The 27,378-nt window shown below is 40.7% G+C and overlaps 1 protein-coding gene across 4 annotated transcripts in view; it reads right to left on the minus strand.

Annotated features, from left to right (window-relative positions):
* Positions 1-322: 322 nt before the first annotated feature.
* The window catches only part of CLASP1 (cytoplasmic linker associated protein 1), a 173,460-nt gene continuing 146,404 nt past the window's right edge, over positions 323-27,378 (minus strand). For 3 of the 4 annotated variants that reach the window (XM_061464982.1, XM_061464810.1, XM_061464893.1), the window contains 7 exons: positions 19,547-19,697; positions 18,281-18,527; positions 17,355-17,545; positions 15,589-15,717; positions 5,275-5,481; positions 2,427-2,543; positions 323-654 (listed from right to left, as the gene is read on the minus strand). In XM_061464982.1, the coding sequence (XP_061320966.1) occupies positions 568-654; positions 2,427-2,543; positions 5,275-5,481; positions 15,589-15,717; positions 17,355-17,545; positions 18,281-18,527; positions 19,547-19,697 (1,129 nt within the window). In that variant the 3' untranslated portion in view covers positions 323-567. Of the gene's footprint in view, positions 655-2,426; positions 2,544-5,274; positions 5,482-15,588; positions 15,718-17,354; positions 17,549-18,280; positions 18,528-19,546; positions 19,698-23,357; positions 23,475-27,378 lie in introns of all 4 variants that reach the window. The other variant, XM_061464729.1, reaches the window with a different exon arrangement.

Consider the following 27,378-nt stretch of genomic DNA (forward strand, 5'->3'; position numbering starts at 1 on the left):
TTATGCACTTGATATCTCCCAGTATTAAAGCATCCAAGGCTGGAATCACAACCACATCTGCAAAGATCTCCCTGCAGACAGCTCTGCACATTAGGTAAGATGCAGCAGGGAGTACAGAACAGGACCACAAAACTTGTAAGAAGAAGAGAACCTAGCCAGAGCGGCTGATGGGAGAGAACAGGTAACTAGCACACAGAAACTAAAACTGGGTATAAACTAAACCAACAAGATTTGTTTGACTTTTATGCATATCCAGGTTTCTGAACTCAGTTTTGGAATGCTAACCTAAACATATTTCTGAGATTTCAGCAGGCTATACAAATATGTTTAAGTATGGCTTTCTGTTGTTCACTTTTAATGAAGACTGCAACACAGACCTTGCTTCCTTTACATTCAATACCAGTAAGATTCTACATAAAAGCTTTTAAGGAACTAAAATACTGATTGCAATAAATATCTGCATGGCCTCCTTGAGCTGATGAAGCACGCCAGTGAAGAGTAGCAGAAAGGTCTCTGAGAGGCACCGTTGATTGCTTCTAAGTCTACACATATGTCCACATATCTCCATTAACTGTGCGTTGAAACATCTGAAGAGGAACTGCTGTTGCTGTTGGTGGTCTGGGCCCTCTTTATGTACAAGTTTAGTAGCTTCATCTGAAAGAAACAAACAAACATGAGGAGAAGATGCCAGGAAAAACAGGTGGACAAAAGTCAACCGCAAATCCTAAAACTTAGATTCTGTGGTGAACTGAGTTTTGAGTGTACTGACGCTGGGCTCTCTGGAGAAAATCAGAAGCAAAGCTCAGTGTATTTCAGGACAGACAGAGGCAGGAAGTTATGCCTAGTCCCACTGAAGTTAGAGATTTCACGGGATTCAGAAAATCCTATTGCATTTCACTTAGCAGCTATCAGTTCACAGACTTCAATCCTGCAGCCTGCTCTGGGTGAGCAGGAATCCCACAGAGGTCAGTAGGGCTGCAGGCACACAGTGATCCAAGAGCCACGGTCCCTTCTAGGAAGCACCCTGAACTTTCCATACTTTATAAAATGGTCATTTTCAATGACATTTAAATATCTTCACTAACTTGGTACATCTAGTGACACTGCAGCTGTTATGACTATATACCTCCTCTGCATGGGCTTGTTTTCTTTTTCTGCCTTACCACCTTAGCTCCAGATCCTGCAATGACTCACACACACATTTAACTTTAAACACACAGGCAGTCTGCATAAACCCAGAAGAATTACTCACATGTTTATAGTTAGTTATGTGGTGGAGTAAGTCCATGGCACCTAGGATACTGGGATAATAAAGTCTCTACAACATTTTATAGAGGGATTTCCCGACTGCCCAAATATAATGAGGTAAACCTCAGCACTCATAGCTATCTGTTTCCAGAGCAATTTGGAGGCACAAGTAATTTGTTTAAGGACAAGGCAACTCAATTCAGAAATAAAATCCAAGTCTCATGTTGTTTTGGCCTATGCCACACTTCCTGTGCCACTATCCATGAAAGAAATTATTGTTTCAAAATAACATAACAAAGCCCTCTAAACTAAGCATACCTATTCACATGCAGAGATCTATTTCCGAAACAAAAATGCAGAATTGTTTGTAAAATTGCATAGAAATCTTGGTTATGATGACTTCAAACAGGAGAAGAAATCTTGTGATGGCTTCCTGAACAGCTCTGAAAACCAGACACTGCCTGCTTCTACATGAAATGCCAGCTCTTGTCTGAAGGCCAGAGCTGAACTAAGGAGTTGGTTATCACCTGCAGCATCAGACCAGAGCTTCAGTTTTGCTGTTAACCTGACTCTAGGGCACAAAGTCCTCTGAAGGGCCACTTAAACTTACTGGTGTCCCAGAAGGGATACTGCCATGCTATTAAATGAGGTGTTACCTGCATTTCTACCAGCCAAACCACAACCTGCTGCTGAGAGAACCTGCTCTCCCACCCATCCCAGCCATGCATTCCCACCACTCTTCGCACTGGGTTACCCACACAGCCACAGAACAGGCTGAAAGCTAATTAATTTGGATTGCAGAACTGATTTTCAGCCAGAGCAGCCAGCTGAACCAACTCACTGCAGAGACACCCCTGGATGCAGCACCCAAGGGGCAAGTTAAACATGGCTGTAAGTGGAAAGGACCTCTCAGTGGCAGCTTGCAGTTACACAGGATCAAATGCATCATGAAACCCATACCTGTACCCCATCAAAATTTTCTTAGTGGGATTGCAAATGCTCACACTGCTGAGCAGGTGCTGTGCTGTTCTAGTAGTGTTTGGTAGGGTAAGATACGATTTAACATAGTACAAGGAGCTTGACCCAGAACTACTGTGATGCCACTGGTCTCGCTGCTAGTAGCGCAAGCCATTCAGCTAACTATAATCAAGAGCCCAGAGATGCGTTTACTCTCCTACCTTGCTTCCTGTGAGTTGTGCGAGATGAGGTTTCAGTTCTTCTCCAATTACTGAATAAATTGCCACTAGGCAAAATACACTAGCTTTACGGACACTGCTCTCTGTATTATCATAACCCTGTGAAACAAGGAAAAAAGGTCAGAAGTCAAACAGCACTCACCAACACCCTTTCAGAGCAGTATGCTAAAGAGCTGATGTACACTCTGTAAATGTGCCTGACCTAACAGAGCAACAGAAAAAGCTCTGCTTAATGTAAGAGTTTGCAACCTGAATACTCAAAGAGCGAGAGAATACAATCACATCCTATTTGTTCCTGATAATACAGATTATTACTATCATGTAAAAATTAATGTTGCAGCATTGAGCAACAACAGTTTCCCCAACACGTGCTTAGGACTCCATCAAACATACACACTCCAGTGTCCAGTTCAGATAACCATACACTATCCTAGATGGTCAGGACTTCTTGGAGGGGAGCGCTTGTGCTCCCAGCTTGCCTTCAGAAAAGCCTTAAACACTGTGCTTCACACTGAACTGCCACTGTAACCTGAAGCTTTCTGATTACTTATCAGGTAATACCAGACAATAACATGTTGAGAGACCCCTGTAGGTGTACCAGATCTCTAGCAACTCCAGAAGAACTCAAGCTAGCCACCAGGTCACTTAGCAGTTGGTGACATCAGTCCTGTACTCAGGCAGTGATTCATCAGTAAGCAGCCACGCCATGAGAAATGAAGACATCATTTCAGCCTAAGGGACACTGGCTCCTCCAGATGCAGGGTGACCTCTGCTGGGAAAGCCAGGAGGAGGAATGCAGCACAGCTGAGGCTTATAGCTGCAGGGCCAAAATACAGTGTGAAATGACAGTCTGCAATCCCAATGAGCTCTGAGCTAGGAAAGCATGCGATCTAGATGAGCTGAGAGAAACACCAAGCTATTGAGGACAGCGGCGGAAAAAAAGCTGAGCCCAGGCTTACAGCAGAGGAACACCCACTAAGACACAACCCACTGCTGGAAGGAGAGCTGAGATGCAGGACACAGTCTGATGGATCCCAACCCAAAGGCTTCCTGAGATGATCAGATGCCTCTGCTTGACCTTAAGTTTCCCTGTGGGCCTGGAATTTTGTTTATGTATCCATCCCAAATTACTCCCATGAGGGCAGGGACACCTGTGCGGTGCTGAGGCCTGAGGGCTGCATCTTGGTGGGACCTGGGTTTATAGAGCCTGCCCTGTATGCACCAATGGGACCATCACCCCACCTCTCCATTTGCCAACTTGCTTGCAAGGCAGTGCTTCTTTTCCCAGAATTTAATAATACAGCCCAACAGTTAGAGCATTCACTCAGGACATTATACGGGCTCAAAGCTGTGTCCAGCCTGAGGGTATTAAGATGCAGCACACGGGAGACTGCCTCACAGACTACTATTCCATGGGCTCTGAGGGAGCCAGAGCTCTGCACTGGGACCAGGGCAAGCACCATGACACCCCCAGCTAAGTCCTGTTCCTGCATGGAGATCCCCAGCAGTTCACTGGAATCAGGAAGATCCCACTCCAAGATGCTGAGCTTCATGCTTGTGCTCATATTGGTGCTGTCTGATGCCTGCCTCTTCACCATTCTACCAGTAGCCTTGGCATGGTAAAGAAGTACACTGGTGGTTCCCAACGTACACAGTCCTTCAGCTAGGATCCCAAAATACTTCCCAAATATGAGGAGTAGAATCCTTCTATCACTACGAATTTCTAAGGTGAGGAAGTATCTATGCTCTGAAACAAGATCCATTTTAAGACATGGAAGCAATTTAATAAACAAATATAACTGCATTTTTAAAGGCTTGCTGTTCCCAAACTTTTCTAGTGCACTGAAGTTCCACTGTTCAGATTGTTGTCTCCAACAATTATGGCTAAAATCTTTTCACAACAAAAGCTTAGATCAATACAGAATTGTCTGCTTCCCAGAAGCTGAAATTTAAGAAAAGAATTGCAAGAGCTGACACCACAAAGTTGAGACGAACCCTAGGATGCAGAAGGGGAATATCTGACTTCGCTCTTGTCCTAACTTTTTATGCTCACAGCGAGGAGGGCTTCTTTGCCCCAGTTCTTTACTGAAGTCTTACCCACCCAAACATGTCTCCCCTTTCACAATGACTGATCTGTTCCTGCCACAATCTCTCTCCAGTAAACACATACACATTGTCTCTCATCTCTCACTGTTGCCTCCCCTTATTTCCTTCTTGTTTGCAGCCTCATCCCAGCCACTGGCACTGCTGGCTGCTTGTGCAGAGGAACAGAAGACAACATTCCTACAGCCAATGCTGAAAGCTAAATTTGCTTTGTAAGACCAAGCCTTAACGCTGGCAAAAACACAGCTCCCCACCCAGCCTGAGAGGCTTATGAAAGAGGCTGAATGAAGTCAGCAAGCAGTTCAGTCCTGATTTTGGAAAGAAGAAAGGACCAGCCTGCCTGCTGGGATTCAAATTCAAGAGCAAAGTACGATCAGAACACAGAACAGCTCAGCAGAAATAAAGGAGACTACAAGATATATTGCTTGGGATGTAGTGAGACAACATAAGATGTGGCTGACTCCTACATTCAAATTTATTATGTGGCTACTGATGGCTTATTTAGGAGTCAGGCCAAGGCTTCTAATTGTGGAACATAAACAGAAGAAACTGAATCTTCTTTTTCTTAACATTAAAAACTCAAATATAAAAAATTAAAGGGATTAAAACTTTAATTTAACAAAATCTAGCCCCAAAGGGCCCATCCATTCTCTCTGAGGTCACAGACCTCACAAATTACTCAGTGCTGGTTTGTGCTCAGGAGCATTTGTGACACGGGATACCGTACCTGTAATAACCCAGGAATGATATCAGGAAGGAGCTGATGCAATGATTCCTTTGAAATCCTCTCAATTACTTTCGTCTGCATTTTGATGGCAGCTAAATTAATTGGATAATCTGCAGTCTGAATGATGGGGCAAAGCACCTTGATGCATTGCTCAGGGTGGATGGAACTTGCCAGTGTGGAAGCAGCTTCTTCAGCAGCTCTGACGACCTAGAATGAAAGCAGAGCCAAACCTTACATTAACGAGGTCCCACTTCACAACCTATTAAGTGTACTAGGAATGACTGCCAGGAAATGCATAGAGATGGTCATTAACATATCCACAGGAGGCTCTATTGAGAGGTGACTGACAACTCACATCCTTCACCTCCAGTGACATCTTTATTCCAGCCAGTGTTAGGAAGTCCATCCTGCCTAATGTAACTGTATCAAAGTTGGGCCTACTTTGAAAGAGTAATCCGCCACCCAAGATAGACAAGCATTCCCATCACAGGAAAAGTGAGAGGATGACATCTCTCCAGCCACTGTGAAAAGAACCTAAACCTACCAGTTCAGACAATACAAAATTTATCTCTTAAATGTTATAACGAATAACACCATTGCACCTTTTAGTATGGATCTCACCTGCTAAGTGCCTGGTGTCCAAACTGAGAGACCCATGCCTACACAAATGTGTCCTGACCTTTTGCAGCTAAGCAAATGCTGTAATCAAAACCAGGCTACAGACACAGTTAGGCCTTAGGCTGTCCTTGACTAGGAAGCTGTGCTCTCAGCACATTTAACCCATTAAGGCAGCACTGGGATCACTATAAAACAGGAAGCATAAGTGGAACAGTGATAGCATGCACTTTCTGCAACTGGCCCACACTGTATGGCAGTCATGCAAAACAAGGGAGATCCTAAATCTAACTCTATTCTTACTCTGAGAGAAGGCAAATTCACAACTTTCACACTCTTCCGCAGTGGGCAGGACAGCTGCTGAAGAGGCAAGACCCAATCCTGGTCTCTCCTCCCATGATAAAAAAAAACCAAAAACAACAGGATAGGAAGTCAGGTTTTCTTTTTCAAAGTGTCTACGCTAACTGCCAGGCAACAAAATAAAGCTTCCCCCTTGGCTGCACTCTTCCTGGACACAAATCACATACTTGTTCCTCCCCGTGTTCTTGTTTCAGTACAAAAGATGGAGGATGGTTTTGCTGAATCTCTTCTCACTCCTCACTTCTCAGGGCTTATTTTTAAGGAAGCATAAATCTTGAGGGGACAGAAATGCTCCAGTGGGCAGAATTACATCCAACACCTCAACTCTAAGAAGAAAGATGCATTCACAAATCCTCATGCTTAGGATCTCCCTGTTAGCCCCAGGCAGTCTTTGAGCCCAGGAGCATTAATAAGCCTTTCAAGGCAGTCCCTTTTTTCCAATTGTGCAGGAAGATCAGATGCCAGCACAACTTCTCTAACTCACCTAAGCTGAACTACCTGGGGTTGTCTGAAGTCAATACTTTGAAACCCGCACTAGGAAAACAGCAAAACAAGCAAACAAATCAAACCACAGGTCTCCTATCACTTAGACTGAAGCCATAGCAGATTCTCCTCCTTCCCCTCTTCCAACACCATGTCATGGTTATCAGACTCAGGAATTTTTATTTGACTGAAGCAACCCATGGACAGATGTGGCTCTAGCAAAGCCTCAAATGAAGGCAAGCTTCCATTATTTTTAAGTAACTACTGTGGAGTATCTGGAGGTTTATCTCAGCCTTTACTGAGACAAGAATGTCTCCCTGCCTGGACTAAAAACATTTTCCAGAAACGTTTAACTGATTTTTAAGGTAGCAATAACTTACAGACCAGAAGAGATCATCTCGATCTACAAAGCCTGCTTTACCTACAGTCTTAGTATCACAGCCACATCACTACCAATCATCCTCCACTGACTGAGAGCTACGTCCCTGAAACAGGGATCTCCACAAGATACTTGTACACCCAAGAAGTAATAAAACTTGATTCACTTAGCTGTTGGCATCCTGTAAAGCCAACTCAACAGTGAACAAGACCTCAGGTACTTCACATGCTACAAAAACTGCATGTAGGCAAAGTACAGGCAGGATGGTAAAGCAGACCTGAGACCATGACTGCTTCTTTATCAGTGCCCTATTTACAGAAGAAAAGTTGTCAAACTGTTCCATCTACTTCAGGCCTTTCTCAGCATTTAATTATATTATTAAAACATACACCAAAAAGAATGGCGATCCACAATGTGGTATTTAAAAAAAAAAAAAAATCATCCTGAAAGATCTGTGAATGAATTAACCAAGCAGAGAGGAATGTTTCTTTTCCCAGTTCCAGCGAGTTTTCTCTTCCAGATATTTTTTTGCTAATTCCTTTTCAATTTCACACATGAGAAGCATGAAGGTTAAAAGTTTTCCATGTAAGCTAGCTTAGAAGCAAGCACTATGTGATTTCATTGGGAAACACCCAGGTATTTAAGGGAAACCTAATGCCATGCTTTGGTACCACAGCATTGAATTGCTGGAGTGGATGAAGTCAGGAGCTCCCAGGAGGTCTCTCCTTTAAAGGAATTCACTTCTTGGCACTGCAGCTTTTGATGTCTGCTTTCCCAGTGCTGAAACACTGCTACCATCAAACTTTCCACAAACAATGCGGTGGACTTACAGAGAGCCCAGATATCCTGTAATCAGTTTAACAACATACACAAGAAAATCACTAGCTAAAAAAACCCAGCTATGTGAACACAGGTCTTTGGGGATTTTTGCTGTGCAACAACTCCAAATACTGCAGTAAACATTTTCAGACACCTTCAGAAATAAAAGCTTGCACTTTTATATTTTTTTAAACTTTAAATTCTACTGGTATCCTGCTTGATACGAAAGCAACAATATTTTAGTATGCACCTACAGCCAGATTCTGATCTCAAATACACTATTGTAAACTCTAAACAGTACAGGAGTAGATAAAACTGTCAATGAGTATTTCTATCTGGGTTTCAGCTCCACATCCTGTTTGCACACAGTTTACCATACTTGTTAATTTGCAGGTATGAAGCAAGTGCAGGAGACAAAACCTTTTTTTTAAAGCTTATTAACAGATCCCAAGCACAAGGGTTAGAATACAGCTGTGATTTTTCACAAAAAAAGTGAGGGTCCAAACAGCAACAAAGATCATACATATTTTGCACATCATAAGGTCAGAAAAAAAAGCTGTGAAGGTGCAGAATTTATTGATGTCCCTGCAAGTCCTCCTTTCAGCAAAGCTACCCATTTCCAGCAAGAATCTGGCCACATTTACTCAGCGTTTGGGTTATTTCACACCACTTCTCCCCTGAAATGCCTTGCCCCTGAATACAGAAGGATGTATTACACGTGTCCAGTAAGCTGCCTGCTGATACTAGCTTGTAAATGTGACAGCATCAGGGAGGCTTCCAAGCCTTCCAAGAGCACATCTGGCAGGCAGCGCCTGCATCTAAGACACACTTCAGCAAAACCCTTAAGCATATGTTTAATAACATGCTGAAGTGTCACTGACATCAATGGGATTCAAGCATGTGCTTACATGCTTGCTTGAATCAGAGCCTCTGCAGGTAACCAGCTCCTGGCTCCCTTGGAAAGGGCTGACAAGGGACATAGTGTAGGAAGGGGTATGGCAACACCAGTTTAGAATGAGCTGAAAAGACAAGCCCATCCCTGCTGGCACAGAAAGCCAAATGCCACTATTCTGGAATGCAAGCACTGAGCCACCGAGACCGACTCTGCATCCCATGAAGGAAAGAATGTCTCTGAATACTTACATAGCACACTCAGAAGTCCCACTCACCTGGTAATGCCAGAGAAATCAGCAGCATTCCCACACAGAGGGAAGTACATTATCAAAAGACACAAACTGCCAGGTCATATGGCAACAAGAACACACAATTATAGCAGAGTTTGTGAAGCTGTGAAGCACAACGCTTGTATCTCACAAATTATACATACCATACAATATTTAATCAGGGCTTTAACCTGACCAGCAGAGTGAAACAATCTTAAAAGGACTGGGGAAAAATGAGCAAACAGCATCAAGCAACAGGTCTTCCTCCCAACTTTAGAAGCAAGATTAACAAATACACACTGGAAAGCGACAGGAATGGCTCGTACACACCACAAGAAACCCATCCTTTAAATTAGAGAAAATAAAAGGGTGTTGTTCCCTACATGCTCAGACCAGGGAGCTCATTGTCACAAGAGGATTAAAAAAATAGACAAGTTCACTGAAGAAAAAACAAAGGCCAAAACAAACAGACAGAAAAAAACATTAGCATGGGAAGGCTGTAAGCTTCAGATAGCTGGAAGGAGGGAGAATATCCAGAGGGAAGCATCATGATATGCTTGCTTCTTGTTAGTAAGTTAGGTAGAGTATCAATTGAAGCAAACTTTTTGTCCAACCCAATATAATTATTCTCAATGACCTCAGAAATACGAAAGAAAACTAGCAGAGCCAATGATGATGACAGTTGGAAGCAGCAGGATCCAAAGCGTGGCCAGGAAACAAGATGTTCAAGACCAGAGAGAGCCTGCAGTGTTTTATAAACACAGACACTAAGCTATGTGTAAGGTATGTCACAAACATGATTTTACCTCCCAGTAAAAGCTTAAAGCTTGAACTGGATAGTTAGATATCATTCAAGACAGGGCAGGTAGCCCAGGAATGCAGATCTAAAAGATAGCATTTTGCCTTAAAGAAGCAGGTTTTTCTCTTTTCTAAATGCTTACCTTACACTCTACATGCTAGAGACTAGATTCAGCCCGACTTCTGCTGGCATAACATAAACTGTGTTTGCTAGTGGTTCCTTGAAAGACACCTGTGGTGCATTAAGACATCTCCAGTAAGTCTCCCAAAAGAGAGAAATTATTGTATTTCCCCTGGCTTTAGGGAAGAAACCATATTCACCTGCATGAAGACAGAGATGTAACAGACAGGCTGTTCACCTCTAACAGCGTCTTCCTTAATGCTATAAAGGAGTAAGCTTCAAAGTAACAGGTTCGGCAGTCCCAGGAATATGCACATGAAATGCTTTCAGATTTCAATAAGAAAGGATATGATGATGCACAGTATTAGGAACAGTGTGAGCAAGACAGCCATCTGTCGCAAATCCCTTTCTTAAAACAGAAAAGCACACTGGTATCATCAATGTACAAATTTTTTTTTTTTTTTTTTAACAAACTTTGGATGACAATTCTTACTGGTTTACCTGGTTCACACTGCACTGCAGCCACGAGATACTGCTGGCTTAAGACAGCAAGAACCAAGACTTCAACTCTTCCATAGAATTTCTTCCGCTCAGCTATTACTCTCAGTGTGTTAAGAGATGTTGCTTTGCTGCCTGCCGGCTGCAGCAAGCAGCTTCTTATGGTAATCTGCTCTTGGTCAATATACACCAGCTTTCTGAATGGTTTTGATGGCTTTATTTCTGCTTTGAAGTGACACAAACTACTGGCAAATAAGGAAAGAAAAATGTAGGTCCTGAATCACCTAAGGCAAAACATGCCAGGTTCATAAGCTACACAGGGCATCAGTGTAACACGCTGGGATCTCAGCAGAGCACCTGTACACCTGAATGAGAGCTGCATGTAGGACCATAATCTGCAGTATGCTTTGCCATGATTGCTAGCTGCACCATCTCTGCAGAAAGTCAGAGATGATGAGGCAGCATAGGTAAAAGCCCACTGAAAACTCAGAGGCTTTGTATGCTACTGTGAAAATAGCAGAGCACCAGAGAAGTTTTTTAAGCAGAAGGACAAGGTTTTTCTTTCAGGCTTACATGCATGCAGCTGTGTTTTTGAGCCAATTTTTTGCCATCTAGAGGGGGTTACTTAAAGCCTGCATAATCCAAGCTGGAGGGGATGGAGATTTACCAATACCTAGGACAGGCAAACTCCCACCCCTGAAGGCTTTACGGCCTGATCCAGACAGGAACAAACAATTAAGAATTTGATTTCAAAGCAGGAAGTAGACTCAGCAGTGAGGAGTGCTAAGCAGATAAAAAACTAATGTGATTTTTATAAGGGATTCCGAGGAGATGAAGTAGATTAGACTGCTTCTCCTGTGCACTAAATATTTGAAATGTGTTGGAAATTAGAAAAAGCACATAAACATATACTATGAAACATCAGCTGATACAGTGCTTGGCAGCTTCCAGCACAGACTATGTATCAGTTAACCTTAAAGACTGTGATCATTTAGTGCTTTCCTTCTTTAGTAAACTACATTTTGCAGAGACCTATATAACTCATTCCATCATCAGTTACAAATCATCTTCTAAATATCAGAGGCCAGTCTAAAAGCACCTCAGCAAGCTAATTATCTACAGCTACTGGATAGCTGCGATTTCTTCTTTTTTTACCCTCTTTTAGAGGATTACAACAGAGAATGGTACATCCCAATTATGTTTATGGACCTTCTGGATAATAAAAGACCAAAATTAGGTTTCTAAGACAAAGCCCAAAATCCCTTCCTTACACATTCTCTTAGTGGCTGAGAAAATCAGAGTGGCAGAGACAGAAGCAGGGAATTAGCTATCCTATGATTTTCACTAACAATTTCCCAAGCTAATGAACTACTTCTGTTTTAAAATACTCAATAATAAGAACTTCTCATTTTGCTGGTATGAATCTGAAGCAATGTCACATCAACGGTATTGGTCCGAAGGCAGAATCTCTCCTTACTTACGGGTAACTACACTGGAACAAATGAGTTAATATTAACTAATTGGCAACAGAAAGATGGTTCTCTTCCAAATAACTCCAAACAAAGAGTGATAAAAATCAACAAGATTTAATACCATCCACAACTTCAATTATGTTCTAATGCTCCAAAAATAAGTGAAAAGCATTTACATGTCAACCCCCATAAATATTTACAGTTATGACTGAAGCAGGCTTGACTCTTCACATCACCCCATTAAATCAACAGCACAGAACAGGCTGGTACACTATAAACAGTATAAAACCAGGCTGAAGTTAAAAAAAAAAAGCAAACTAAACATGAATCCCAGCCCAGAGTCTACTAGCCTGTAGCCTAGGGTTACATTAATTTTGAACCCCACTGAGGTCTGTGCTTTGCCAGTCTCCTCTATTTGTGCTCACAAGGCACAACTCAGCATTCAACTCTACGTACCAAGTTTTCTGCTTCAATGTCCCTGGGAAAAGAAGTGGTTCTCATAGCCATGCTGCTCTGCTGATCCTAGACCTTGCCTTCAGCAACAGAAGGCAGAAGAGTTCTAGCCATGACAAAGATCCAACTGTCTGAAGACTTCTGCTTGGACTTGTAAAACCAGCCAATTATTCAGGCACCCCAAAATACCTATCTATGTTAATGCTGCTTTCATACTTCCAATTATAAAATCTGGAATAAAATCACAGACCTTTTTTATTTCAAACAAAATAAAAATATGTAGATATCTTTAACTAGGTATCTAGTTAAAGATACCAGCACTCAATTGGAGGAAGGGGTGGTATTTGCTGGTTGGTGAATGCATTGGTTATAATTTGTTATTTGATCCCTCCTGGCCATGCTGAACAGCAGCAATATTCAAATTTGGGTAGAAGATGAAACTTCTTCATTTCCAAAGCACTGCCTCTTGGTATAGTGACTTCCAGGACTCAGTACCCAAAATTAACAGCTCTGTAATGTGCTCTTCTGCAAACTCTCTTTGCTTGGTCACTTCAGATTGATTCTCTGTGGGTTACACATAACAGAAAATGTGAGCAAAATCTTCATCTCAAACCATTCAACAGGATCACTCCTGTCTTTCTACTAAAAGCAGCAGCTCAGAAACATAGAAAGTCCTAGAGTGACATCTTATTAGGGCATCACTGGCACAAGGATTAACACTTTCTTAACCAAATTATTTAGCAGCTTACCTTGAAATAAGTTTTACAGTCCAGAGAAAGCCTTCATTTATGTAGCTGGTGCACCACTACCTTTAACATTGCCTTGATTTAGTAAAAAAGGTAACTACAGAACAGACCACTCACATTTTCCTGTTTCTCCGTTTCTTCTGCAGCTATTCTTTCAAAGTGGCCTTTAATTGCAAACTGGTGAATTGTCTCTTAAGCTCCTACTGCTCAGTAGGATCAAGTCAAACAGGGCAGCTTCTCCACCCCCTCCTGAAGAGAGTAGTGCTGCAAAGTCAGCAGTGAGAGCAAGCTGGAGGGGTCACCATGGCATGGGAATTTGTGACCTTCTGGCCCAGGGCTATGAGTTTGACCAACTGAGCCATGCTCAGACAGACTCTCAGTTAATTTTTCACACATATAACTGAATCGGCAAGCCCCAGCTACAGGGAATACCTAGAGCATATCCCTAGGTGTATCTTTAGCCTAGCTCACGTAGATACCCAAGAGCAGGTTGGGAAACCTTTCTTAATTTCATTAAAGCTGATAGTCTCAAACTACTGACAGCCAGATATATCATGGTTCTGAGAGCCCCATTTACACAAGGCTCACAAAACCCACATGTATAGAATGAAAAACCCACCACCAACACATTTGATACAGCTGTGCACACAATTGCTTAGCAACAGATAGTAAAATGGGAATACACCTGCAGTGTCCTGCTATGACAGCTGTCACCCAAAGCTCTCACTGCAGCAGCTGCATGTATGTTCTTTTTTTAATTGCAAAGATGCTACACAAAACTATTTTAAATCAAAGCCATGCTGTGCACAGCACAGCATCTACTTGCTGATACTAATACAACTACATTATTATTCTATAAATAAGTGCCGAAACTCGTATCTCTTCATTCTTGGCTTAAGCTCTGTTTTCTCTTTAGCAGACTTTTCTTCTATGCTTTTCCTCAAGAAGCACCTCAAGCAAATCCTGAAGAACTTTTCTGTACCACAGGCATGAAGAACACAGTATGGGGAGTAGAGAGGCATAAAAAGTCATGTTTTCAACACTGTTCTTGATTTCTATAAAAACACTGGTCCCATGAGGACACTGAATTATGAGGGGCATTAAAACAATGCCAGAGAATCTGGAAAGATCCTATTAGAAATGGCAGTTTTGGAGGACTCTCAAAAAAAAATAAAATGCAAAGAGCACTGAGTCAAGGTGAACTGAAGTATGCAACCAGGAAAACTTGCCAGTAAAAGGCACTCCTTCAGAACATAATGTTTTGTCTGATTGCTTTATCAGGAAATCAATTTACAACTCGTTCTTATTACTCTGAACTGAAAATGACAGGAGTGCTAAGGCTTTAAAATCAAGGAAAGGAAGGTAGGCAGAGTACAGCAGTCCTCATTCACTAAAGGATTAACCATTTTCTACTTTTGCATTTTAGAGAAATCCAGCCTCTTTCTTTCCCTGAGGGTGTTTTTTGTTTTGTTATTTTAATTTTTAAACAGTTCAGTTTCTGCTATGCACACCTAACGTAACCTTGTGCTAGTTACACAATGCTCTGAAGCAGTCTGATCTATACAATAGATCTTTTTCATGGCCAAAGCTCTTCAGAGATGCCTGAAATTGCTAGTTCAGGACAAGCCTGTTGCAGAGAAGAATAAGTGTCTTAGATTTCAAACCAAGGACTTTGGTAACAAAGCCATCACAGACAGAAAAATTCACATGGCATTTTCCAAGGTTTAGTTCAAACTTGCAACATGCACAAGGCAGAATAAAAGATTCAGCTTGGAAGTCAATCTACAAAGACTGACTTTAAATGTAATTTGATCTACTTCAAATGTTATCATCACGTCCCTTGATTTTTGTTTAATTCCAGAAGAATACCTTCAGTTCAAGTTCTCTCACAAAAAGAAAATGCAATTCACCCTGCCCTTTGCTTCTTTCTCTGCCCCAGCTTCTTTTCAGCAGTATGGCCTCTGTCCATTTTCTCCTGTTGCTCACCAGTTCCCAATTCTCCAGAAAGGCCCAATTTCATCATTCATTTTTCATAGATGGATCTGCTTGGACATGGGCTTTGTGTTCTCCAGTGCATTGCTTATCCTTACCCATACAGACACAGCGACTCCAGTGTGCTTTGCAAAATTATTAAACATGCAGTTTTCTACTACAGGGTCTCAGCCTCTCCCAGAATGACCAAGGAAATCCTGGAAAGCTGATAGCTCCAAGTCCACTTAAACAGCAATGTCAGTCTTAACTCGTTTCCTCCCTGCTTTAGCATGTAAAATCCCTGTCTCTTTGTACTTGGGAAACTTATGTCAAAAGATAGGTCAACATGTTTGCCTATTAAGTCTCACAAGTCCTACATTTCTTCAGCAGGTCCATACTGTTTTTCCAGTAGCAACACTGAAAGGCGCTCACTCACCTCCTTGTGGGAGTCTTTATGTGCTTCCAGTGTTTTCATGATAGTCAACTCTGCATAGTTCTTAAACCTTGCTGGCTGGTTCCGTAAGATCTCTCTCAGGACTCGCAGTGCCAGGGCTCTTATTGAATGCTGTGTAATGAGGAATCAAATCCATGTTAGAAAAAGCCAGTTCTCAAATTTATAGCTTGAAGTAAATTCTATGGGTCCCTATGCCGCCCGAAATCTTATACTGCACTTATATTGCACCAGCTCCAGCAGAGTGAACAGTGTAATCAATATAACTGAAATCCAGAATTGGTCTCCTTGTTTGCTTTTGCCCAAAAATTCACATAAAATGACTGTTGTCACAGAATTAGTCTACTTTGTTAAATTCCATAATCTTTTGGCAATGAAATACAAATTTGTACCCAAAGCAGTGTATTTGTATCACATGAATCTACAAAGCAGTTCAGGTAGTGTTTGTTTTGCCTTTCCTCTTGTGCTTAGCCTTGCAGATATCAACCTGGGTTCCAAAGTTACTTCTCATGTTATTAACACAGTAAAATCTACTCTCTTCCTGTAACTCTTATGAAAATAACTCTCAAGAACAGTTAAGTCATTGTAGTTAACACTGAACTACGTGTTAATCCTTTATATCAAAAGATCATTAGTAGAAGGGATTTATAACACCTGCTTCCATTTCATAACTGTTACATTGAGTTTCTGGCCTGTGGCCACTCCAAATAGATTCTATCATTTCAACAGAATAATACTTATTTTACTCTATACTTGGCCTTTAAAGCATGTCGCAAAATTCATGCAGTAGCACAACACATACGTACTTAAAGCCACCAGATCTTTTGATACACTTGTGATGAGGCTATGATTAAACATGTAGGACTAGAGTAGCTCATGCTTATACTATGAACAATGAGAAAATATCAGCCACCTACACTGCTTCAGAATTAAAATTTCTAAGCATGTGCACCATATGCTTTACAAGAAGCATAAGAAAGACAATGGATTTTGAATCAGATGAAACAAAAAAAGTGCTTTGAAGCCTAAATACTGTAACATTCAGATGAAGCATTGGCTCTGATGTGAAGGCGCAGCAGCGTGCTGATACTTACCAAATATCATTGTGCTGCAATCTGAACAAATAGCCCCAAGTGGCTAGCCTGTAAATTACCACTTTGATCAACTACCAAATATAAAGCTGTGATAATAACACAGCTTTTTTTTTTAATACTTCAAAACAAGATGCCCCATAATAGCTGTTTATTCTTGATGACATTTTTGCAAGAGACAGAGACTCATCCCAAGAGATCTGATAGCCTGGATCTTTTAACCACACAGAGAAAAAAAGAATAATCTATTCAAAGCTGCCTTTATTCTTCTTTTTTGGGGGAATGGGCGTGATATAGTTAAGAGCTTGTAACTTTGTTGTAAGTTGGAAGGGGACAGCTTCTGAATCTTCATAGGTTTTCTACTAGATTAGAAGATAACTTATTTTCTGATTCTAGTTCAATTTCCTAATTGTTTGTTACTAGCACTCAGAAGGGAGAGGGGAAAATTGGGACACATCAGAGTAGCTTAAAACTCATCATTGAACATACTGAAAATGAAAGCAGAGTTATCAACCTTCAAAAGAAAAAAAAAATGAGTAGGGCAGCATCACTGATGAGGTGCTATACAAATGCAGCAGGTTTCATTTAAACTAGTGTGGAGAAACTAACACCCTAGGTGAAGCAATACCAGGAGAATTAAGACAAAAATCTGCATCTCACATCTTTGTCTCCCAGAGTTTCCAGCAGCAAGAGCAGAATGGTTTTGAAATGTTCCTCCCAAACTCCAAGATTATCTTCCCTTGTGATCTTCAGCAGTTCCAGGAGAGCTCCTTTCCGCTCCTCCACTCGTTCGTTGTGGTTGGAGAGCTCTTTCAGAAGATCGGCCACCAAATCTGAATGGTCAATGGGCACTTCTAGGACAAATGGCAACAAATCACTTGGGGAAATAGGGAAAAAGATCAAAGATGCCAAGATTACTAACCCTCTACAGAACAAAGTGCACATAACAAGGGCTCCCCCAAAATGCATCTAATTCCAGGAGGCCCCAGTCAAGCAGGCAAGAGAATCCAAATAGTCCACAATTTCACCTAAGTTCATAACACAGCTCATGGCTTCTAACGAACCAGGAAGAGATGACAACTGAATTTCATCCAGTTCCAATAATTACTTCTGCAAGAACTGTCGCGGTTTTTTCCAGACACACACACCCAAAGCCAGTGATCACATGTATGACCTTTAGATCAAAGTACAGTGACTCACCGGTGCAAAAGAATAAAGCTAAGGTGTAACATCGCTTAAATGAAGTTAAATGCTCAGTAACAAGCTATTGAGTGAGATGTCAAAGAGTGGAAGGTCCCCAAAATAGTGTCCCTATAGATGCATTTAGATGCTTAAGGGACTAGCTTGGGGAAAACTCTAGGCAAACAAAAATCAAAACTGCAGTATAACATTTTCGAAATAGCCACACATGAGGTTCTGCTGGCACATGAGAACAAAATGTATTTCATACCAAGCCTGGACTAAGATATGAAGTAATACACAACATATCCATGTGCAGACATGTACCTGAGAGCACTACCCATAAATAAAAAAGACCAGAAACAGAGTAAGCTGCCTGCAGTTTTATGGTACACGCTGATACAAACCATCCCGAAGCTGATCCATGTCATCATCGAACACTGCTTCCTTCAGGGCAGTCTTATCATAGGTGTTAATTGTGTCAGCATAAGGATAGGGGTTATATTCTCGAGCACGTGGCCCTGAAAAGGCGCGGGGAGGCTGGGTGTTAAGTAGGGAAGTTTTGTTATCTAGAGCCATCCTTCCACCTTCCACAATGTCACTGCTTCCACGGACATCACTGGTAGGCACAGCAAGGCCACCATCTCGAGACACCTGGGGAATCAAACAGAGAAAAAACATGAGATTGCTCAAACCCTGTATTTTTCTTTTGGATTTCACCCACCTTGAAGAGGCATAGAATTGTTTAAACATAATACTTGAGTAAAACTTAGATTACCACCTCTTTCCCTTACATAAGTACAAGCGTTCCAAAAATATATCATGATCATAGGGCAAAAAGCCATACTAACATTCCTAAATCTAAGTTAATATTGCTAAAACCGCACAAGCTGGCAAAGGTAATAACCTCTGGAACAAAACCAATTTGATAAGAGAGGGAAAGGAAGCAAAAGCAACATCCTCCTCATGAAACTTCACAAACCAGAGACAGAGGAGACTGAATGATGCTTAGCAAGTTCACACAGAATGAACAACAGAAGGGTCTAGAAGAAGAATCTTGGACCAAGAATTTTTAGCTTTGAAGGCTAACTTAATCTACTAACATAAACTTGTTTGTCCAGGAAGCAAAACTGTCATAGAGTCACTGGATATCTCAAGTTGGAAAGGACCCGTAAGGATCATCGTTTAAGATATTTGGAAATGTTGAAGTCCACATATTTAATGAAATAAATGGCCCCTCACACGGTAAATAATTCCATAACCATTCATGTAGTATAATGTATGAGTTGTGCACTGAGTGGTTATAGTTCCTTCCTATATATGAAGAAATAAGGTTGTGAGGGAAAGCACCCATTAATTTTAAGACCTAACATTTCCAATCACAGACCTGACTACATACACTCTCATCTGAGCTTGAGGAACACCAGATCTTTGTATGAGGCTCCCACAGAACACCAGAAAGCACTTTTCACAGAAGGCTACAGTTCAAAGGGAGCAAGTGACCACATTAGTGGGCCCCTATAATTTAGGTATAAGAAGTTAGCAAGCCAAAGATACTTGTAAGAATACAGCAGGAATAACTGGATTTTATACACTAACAATCCAAAGCCAGGTTTGAACACAGTATTTTAAAATTTCACCTATCTGGGGATGGTAATCAATCCAATACTTACAATATCACAGTCTTTCTTTCCATCACGTTTGATTGGCTCATTCAGGTCCTCTTGACTACGGAAACTAAATTTTTCTATTGCTTCTGTGACTCCACGAAGAGAGCTGTAGATTTCATCAGAATTTAGGTTCTCCGTGTCATAATCCAGCATACTAAAGACCAAACGTATGTGAAATGTTACATATGAAATTGGAATCTGCTCTTGACTGTTAAGAAAAACACTGCTAAGCTGGAGACGGATGATTTGGTGTACCCTTTGTAACAGTGACTTGTAACAAAACATGGATGGAATCAAAGCAGACTTTGGGTCTGAGTCTCCCCTCAAATGGGACTAAATCTAGGAGAAACTTCACTGAAATCAGTGGTGTTACGTCACTGTGAGGGGAAGTCACAGTTACATTCAACAGCAGTGAAGTGTTAGCTTCTGTAAATAAAAAATGCCAAGCTCTCCCCAGCACAGTAATGATGTTATTTAAAAAGGAAAATAAAATCATTTACTATGAAAACTTAAAGGGCTGTGACAACTGGTGGAAATGAAATTAATGAAATTTAAGTTTCATAATACATCAAATACAGTCTATCAATGGATTCAAATGTGACAGATTCAAATTAAAAGGAAAATGTATCTTGATGTAAAACTTAGTCTAACATGTCCCATTTTCATTTATAGAGCAGTAAAACCAAAACCACTTGCATAATGCCTGATAAACAATGCATTTTAGTATTGAGCCTAAGTTTGGGAATTCTTTAACTCAAATCTGATACTTTCTTGCAGTCTGTCTGTTCCTCATAAATTTCTCAGCAGCATAAAGCCACACAAGTTTTGGGATCCCTTGAGGAGTTATCCAAAATTAAGTTCCATGAAAAAAAGCCTTGTATGCAAGGGCAGATGATATTAAAAGATCTGTCTAAGAAGAGGATGTCCTACAAGCTCAAACAAAATGAAAAGGCATTATTGCCAGGGTTCTGCTCTGTCTAGAAGTTAAGTTTGCATGACAATCAGTTTTCTGAGAGAGAATGAACAAAGAGACCCAGTCAACTGAGACCAATTTCTCTGGTGGAGTCTTGGATCTTAACAGAGCCAGAAGCAAATAAACCAAAAGAATTTGAAATATTTACATCAAGTTATTTGTCAATAAATGGCAAGAAGTGGCTCCCTACAGGGGTGAGTTACTATTTCTTAACAGTTTGGGAAAGATGACAGGATGGGCTTAGAGAGGAGGATGGTTGAACAAAGGGCTGTGTTTGTTTTCCACAAAAGAAAGATTCCCTGTGAGGTGGGCAAGGAAAAACATAAAAAAGGGAAAATCCCTTCCGAGTCCAGGGTACACAGCTATTATTTTCAACAGAACTAAAAGTAGGATGCTAAATATCTAGAACCACTGCTTTTTGTTTTTTTTTCTGGAAGAAACTCAGGCACTTCAGTCAGAGGGAAAGATTGGTGCTGCCTGATTCCTTTGGGATTAACACACTGAAAATAGCCATAATCCCTGGCTCCCAAGCAATATGCTCGCACTACACTCATACAAGCATCAGCACCATGTATTCTGGCAAAGAGACCAAAGAACAACTCCCCAACTTTAAACAGTGTCTGTCAAGCCAGGAAGAAAGAGAAACCACTTAAAGACAAAGATCTGGAAACAAAAGCTGTTTATAAACCTACAGAACTCAAAGTATTTGGGGCTTTTCAGACAGCTGAATGACACTAATGCACTGTGATAACTTTTCAGACAAAAGTGAAGGCAGTTTTTAAATTCTTTATAAGTCTCAGGCAGGGATAGGAAAACCTTTGTTTCCTATGATCTCAAAAACATTAATTTTGAGCTCAAGCATGTTTAATTCATAGATCTTAAGGCATTCTTCATACAGTATTTAAGTGAGCAATTAAACTGCCATCTGAGAAGGTATACATGTGACTGTACCTGCGTACCCATACTAAGAGATGACAATGAAATTCATGGAAAAAAAAAAAACAAACAACAAGAAATAATTACAGATATACTGACACTAAATCTGCTACGATCATCACTTCTTTCATCAGGGATGAATTTTGCCCTAAACTGCTACCAAAGAACAGATCAAAGTACAGACTCTGCAATGCTACAGGACTAAGGCAATTTCTCAACAAAGAGCCACTGATCCAATGCATTTTTCAAAGCACAAAACCCACATTTTAATAAAAATCTAAAGTATCCAGTGATTTCATATGTCAAGAGTAAGCCTGTGTAGGAGATCACATTATGGCTGTGTTCTAGATGAACAAAATCTCTGTATGTGAACACACATGTCTATTGACAGTATGTGCACTGGAATAGTTCACAGACAACACAAGGGGGGGGGGGAATAAAAATGGAACTACACCCACCTTTCAGAAAGGAAAAGAAAAAAGGGGGCACAGAAACAAAACGAATTATGACCCATGCAGAAACTAGAGGAAAGTCACAGGATGAATAAGAAGTAGAGATGAGCAATGTTTAGGGATGTCACAACATTATTTTCCATCTTCTGCTGCACTAAAGCAATGCAGCTCTCTACAACTTTTATCAAGATATAATTTGGCAGTTTTCCAGTCTGACATAACATACATTTTATTTCCATAAACTATTATTCAGTTTCCAATTCAAAATATGTGTAAGTAAGCAACAGTTTAGTATCCTCAAGCAGTACACAGTAATTCACCTCCTTGCACTTTCAGGCTCTGGGCTGAAATGTCAAATTATTCTAAACCTTGGTGTCAAATAATGGAAGGAGGAAAAAAATTCTCAACTACTTTAACTCCAAAAATCAACATGCATCTCTTCCACAGATATTTTCATGTCCTAGAAGAGTCAGAACATTGATTAAAGGTTTTAATTCTGCAGGTATTTACAGAGGTATGGACTATGGGATTCTATCTTCTCTCTCAGACGTCACAGATTCCCAGATTTTGAGCCCTCAAAGAACGATTTGTTTGCTTTTCTTTCAATAGTTTTTCATTAGGAACTTCTTGCTTCAAGGAAAGACTATGTAGTCCTTCTTCAGGTAATAGGCTTTCTGTAGATGTAATTTCTCCTGACAAATAAACCTGTTGTCAGTGTATAAACTTAAAAAAAATTCAAGGAATTTAACATAAAGGTCTGAGAAATTATATTTGTATCTAGAAGGTGGTTTGTTTTTTTTTCTTTTATTAAAATCAGTATACAGGTTTAGTCCACTATACTGACTAAAGATCTGTATGTAGACTTCAAGAAAATATGATAGCACAGGAAGAAAAAGAGATGCCAAAATTAGGGACTGATAACCTAAATCTTGTGGTAAGGACAATTTTCATTTCAATCCTAAATCTTCCATCTACAATCACACTGTGCAAGCTTCATCCTCACTGCCCTACAGGTATTCACTGCCGCAAATGTGAAATCACTACTAAGCTGTATTTGCCTGTTAGAAAGTACTTGTGTGCTGCTTGCACAACGTACCCAAGTTTAAAGACCCTGCCTGTGCTATCATAATGCAACCAGTGCCTGCTGAAAGTGCCCAGTAACTGTGTTCTGCATTGGAAGCCAACTGTGAAACATACACCCTTCCAGCAACCTGGCAGGGAGGAAGTCTGGAAAAAAACCACTTCCCCCCCCGACCTGCATGCCATATCTTCCCTGAGCAGCTAGCAAGTGGCTGCCTGTCACCTCTGCTGTCTGAAAGCTATCATTACCTCTTCTCCTTTTCCAACCAAAGGCTCTGCAAATCATTTCCCATATATGAACAAATCCCACAGTGTGAAAGGTAAATAATACTGTGACACCTCAGACAAGTTGGTTTAACAGGTAGCTTGTTACCTGGGAGAGTAAGAGCGTCTGAAAGTCTTGTGGGAAGGAGCAGTGGGGATGGAGTTAGGCTGAGAAAGGGGAGGGGGGTGCTTCGACAGCCCATCTGCACTCCAACCCCAGAACCGACTGCCGCGATCAGAGGAGAAATGAAAGAGAAAAAACAGAGAGGAGAGGGAGAAAAAAAAAGAAACTATAATCTGAGTGGCTTAGTGCTGTCATGCTGCCTTGGAGAGAGAAAAAAATTAATAGAAACAAAATTAAACAAGAATACTCCACTAAACCTCACAAGTCATTGTTTTGGCCGTTGTTACTCATTTCCACTTTTATTCCTAATGTAACGATACAGTTCGCACTAAAATAGTCCCTGCTTCTACTAAATATACATTTTATAAATGGATACAGCTTCCATAAACAACCCAACATATTCTAAGTAAGCAATCGCTGACCACATATCCCAGGTACTTGTGAGCAACAGGATTTCCCTGAAAGAAAGTAAAGTTGGGTACATTGTAAAGTTTGGCTCCTTGCAATCAGGCCCTACACAACCAGCATATCTTCGCAGGGCTTGAGATCTGATCCTATTTTACCAGATTCAACTGACCCCAAATATGCAGCAAGTGGAAATCAGTCTAGAGTGGAAACTTATCTTGTAAACTAGCGACTTGGTCCAGGTCTCAGCAGAAAAACCTGGAGAGACTGGATGAAACCAGCCTCTAAGTCATTTCAGATCTCTCAAAATTCCACAAGCTCCTTCTGATTACTGTTTGATCCTGCACTTTTGGGTCAAGGCACTCCATACCCATGCCAATTGCATTTGTCCCATTCCCTGTTTGCTTCACAGATTTTCAAAATCATCTTCTAAATGAGAATATAGATGCTTGTGCTGGTAGAGTATTCAGGACAGTGCTTTGTTTCTATTAAGTTTAATAACACTATCTTGGAAAGTCACATTTGTATAGACGAAAGTGACAGATATTGAAGATCGGAAGCAGCAATCGAGTCAAGAATTGCAAACAGCAGCAAAGCCAGTTGAAAAAATTTCCTCTTAAGAGTGGTGTCAAGAAATTTACTTGTTAACCAGCAATCAAAAAACATAGCTATTACATGCAACTATTACAGAAATACACCAGACACCCGCGCTGCTGATCAGAAGTCTCACAGTTCACAGGTAAGAAACACCTACCTGCACATGGGCCACCAAACAAAGCAGGCTCGTTATCACTGTATAAAGTGAGTGGCTATTTTTAATTCTTTTTTCCATGCCTTGCTCAACTTAATACTGAAATTTTATTTTTAGTGGTATTTTCTATTATCAGGGAAAAAAACAAGCACAAACTTACACAGACAGATAAAATCATTACCCCTTATTTTGTGGCATTTCCTCTAGAGATCTTTGAAGGACTGAACTTACTTTTTGGGGTTTGTTTTTCTAATAATTTGATCTGAGCACAGGTTTCTGGGCTACTAATAAAGGCAGAAACAGTAGAGCAAATATATTAAACTGTTGTTCCTTCAAATATTCCTATAGAATCCTAGGTGAAAATTCACAACCTGAATGTAACATTTGAGTTTACAGAAGTTCATTTGCTATTCAGAACGGTATTCTTACACTGGAGAACTTCACAACTTAGTATTTTCCTTTCTGTCATACTAAATCATTCACTAAATCTCAGATTGTCTAACACAAGCCATTCATCCGAGCATTGCTCAGGAAACATTCTTCTCAGTTAGAAATTTGGGTTTTTTTCCTATTATTTTCAGTCTTCACAGGTGCCCTCCCTCCTTTTCATCTTCAGAAAACACTTCTTTCCTCCATAATTCCTCTTCCCCAAAAATTAAAACTGTCAAGACAAAAAAAAAAGCAGGTACAAATGCAGAAGTAACTCACAGATGAAGTGGATATGTTCTAGTGATCATGAAGCAGAACTGGATGGAGCAAATGAAAGCAGGAAGGACTCTGCCCAAGGCCCTGAAAGCACGTTACCCTTCTGAAGACACTAACACGAGAGGATACTTAAGCAGATGTTATCATATGGATAGACAAATTAGCTGTTTGCATCCATAAAGTCCAGTTCAAGCAAAACATTCAAAATCTACCCATGAACACGTAAGTACACACACACACAAAAAAAAAAAAAAAATCAGTCATCTGGAATTCAGTTGTGATGGCAATATTATGGAAGAAGTAATGTAACCCAAGGGCTATGGCACACACATGTACTATAGAAAGTCCGTATCAACAAAGCCTTGCTGACTGAAGATATTGTCCACAAATCATCAGTTATATGGGAGAGCAGCTATGCTTAGTAGAATGTTTATATTTGGACACATGCCAAACTATTCTTTCTGCACGTATCCCAGCCCCAAAGACATATATGTCTCTAGATGAGAGTACTTCAATCTATGCATCAAGAAAAAAAAGGTAAAGAAAAGTATAATCTTCAAAACTGGCATTAAGAACTGGAGATAATCTCTTAACTGGCTGCATTCAGGCTGCTGTAAAAGACATAGGCATGGACAAGGTAAGCAGGGCCTGTACATGGAGCACCCTAGGAAACAATGGGCATACACAGTCTTAGTACAACCCACTGACAATGGGTCCCACAAAAATGTAAAGCCAAGCCTTGTTTTGGAGAAGGGCTACACAGAGAAACTTTGGGAATCTTGATCCTTTTATACTGCTATCAGACTGACTTGAGTGTGCTCATTTTCCAGGTTTGTAGAGAGAAAAGTGACATTTTACATCACTGATGAACAGCAAACGACAAGCATCTGTAATGAAAACATGACACACAAGCATCTATACTAACAACTGCAACAGTATCGCAGTCTACTCCCTGCAGGTAGACTGCAGATAGGGTACTGCAGTGTACCCTACTTCCTGCAATCTGTTAGCATACTTCTGAAGCTTTTTGTTTAAAAGAAGGATGGCCACATGTACTCTTCAGAAACAGAGCTAAATTCCTTTGTTCTCCAAGTCAGAAATATGCTCAAACTGCTACACAAGATACTTTCAAGAAGGATGCAGTCCAGCAGAGCATCAGAAGCCACTGCCACTGATTGCAGTACTTGCCACCAACTTTTCTACAAACAGTAAAAATTAGCAGCTAATGCTGCTGCTCAGAGGTCACTCACAAAAAATAAGGTAGAACTTCTCCTCTGTTCATTTTAAAGGGCTTTTACAGCAGCTCCCACCTTCACCTATCATTGAAGATTATCTTTGACTCACCATCCTTGAATAACTAAATCCAGCAAGGAAGACAGACAACCTTCTTGAAATGACACCTACATTTCTGGATCACTATCTCCAAGAGTTCCACAGAAAACTGAAGGAATGAATGACTGTTTCCTAAAAGAAATTCCTGGCCCACCGTATCAATGGCAGTTTTGGTCTTGACAACTTAATGGCAGAATGCTCTGGAATTACATGCCCTCTCTAACTATTCCTTGAGAACATCACAGAGGAAAACCCCCTCCAGTTCCTAAACCCAAAATGCTGGAAAACAACAGCAACATAGTATTAACCGTTGGCTGAAAACTTCAATCAATAATTTGATACATGCATCCTGACATCAAGAGGTGAAAAGAATGCAAAGACAAATTGAAAAGCGGTGAGTGAAGTGGCAACACACTGTCATGTCCCAGTGGAAAACCCCAAAAAGCATGGTAAAAGGTCATGAATTTATAAAATAAGTGCCACATGCAAACGTGGCCAACAAAGCCACAACGTAACCACAGGGAGATATATCTCAGTTTATGATTTCCCATGACAAATCAGCAGGGCAACAATGCTCAGACTAGTCAAAAAGGAAGCAACATAGATGGAACCATTCCCCTGAAACTCTACCACTTAATTTCTTAATGAAAACTTTGTTAAAAAAAAACTCATAATAGGCAACTTGACCTTGGCTTGCAACCACCCACTCTAGTTTTGGATTACAGCAGATTTAGGGGTCACAAAGATGTATTTAGGTATCTAGAATTTTCTCAGGAAACCCCATGTGTTCCTCATATGCTGCTGGAATTAGTT

Source organism: Pezoporus flaviventris, unplaced genomic scaffold, assembly GCF_033815535.1.
Source record: "Pezoporus flaviventris isolate CSIRO_AGI_PZ_B2104156 unplaced genomic scaffold, CSIRO_AGI_Pfla_v1 ptg000001l, whole genome shotgun sequence".
Lineage (NCBI taxonomy): Eukaryota > Metazoa > Chordata > Aves > Psittaciformes > Psittacidae > Pezoporus > Pezoporus flaviventris.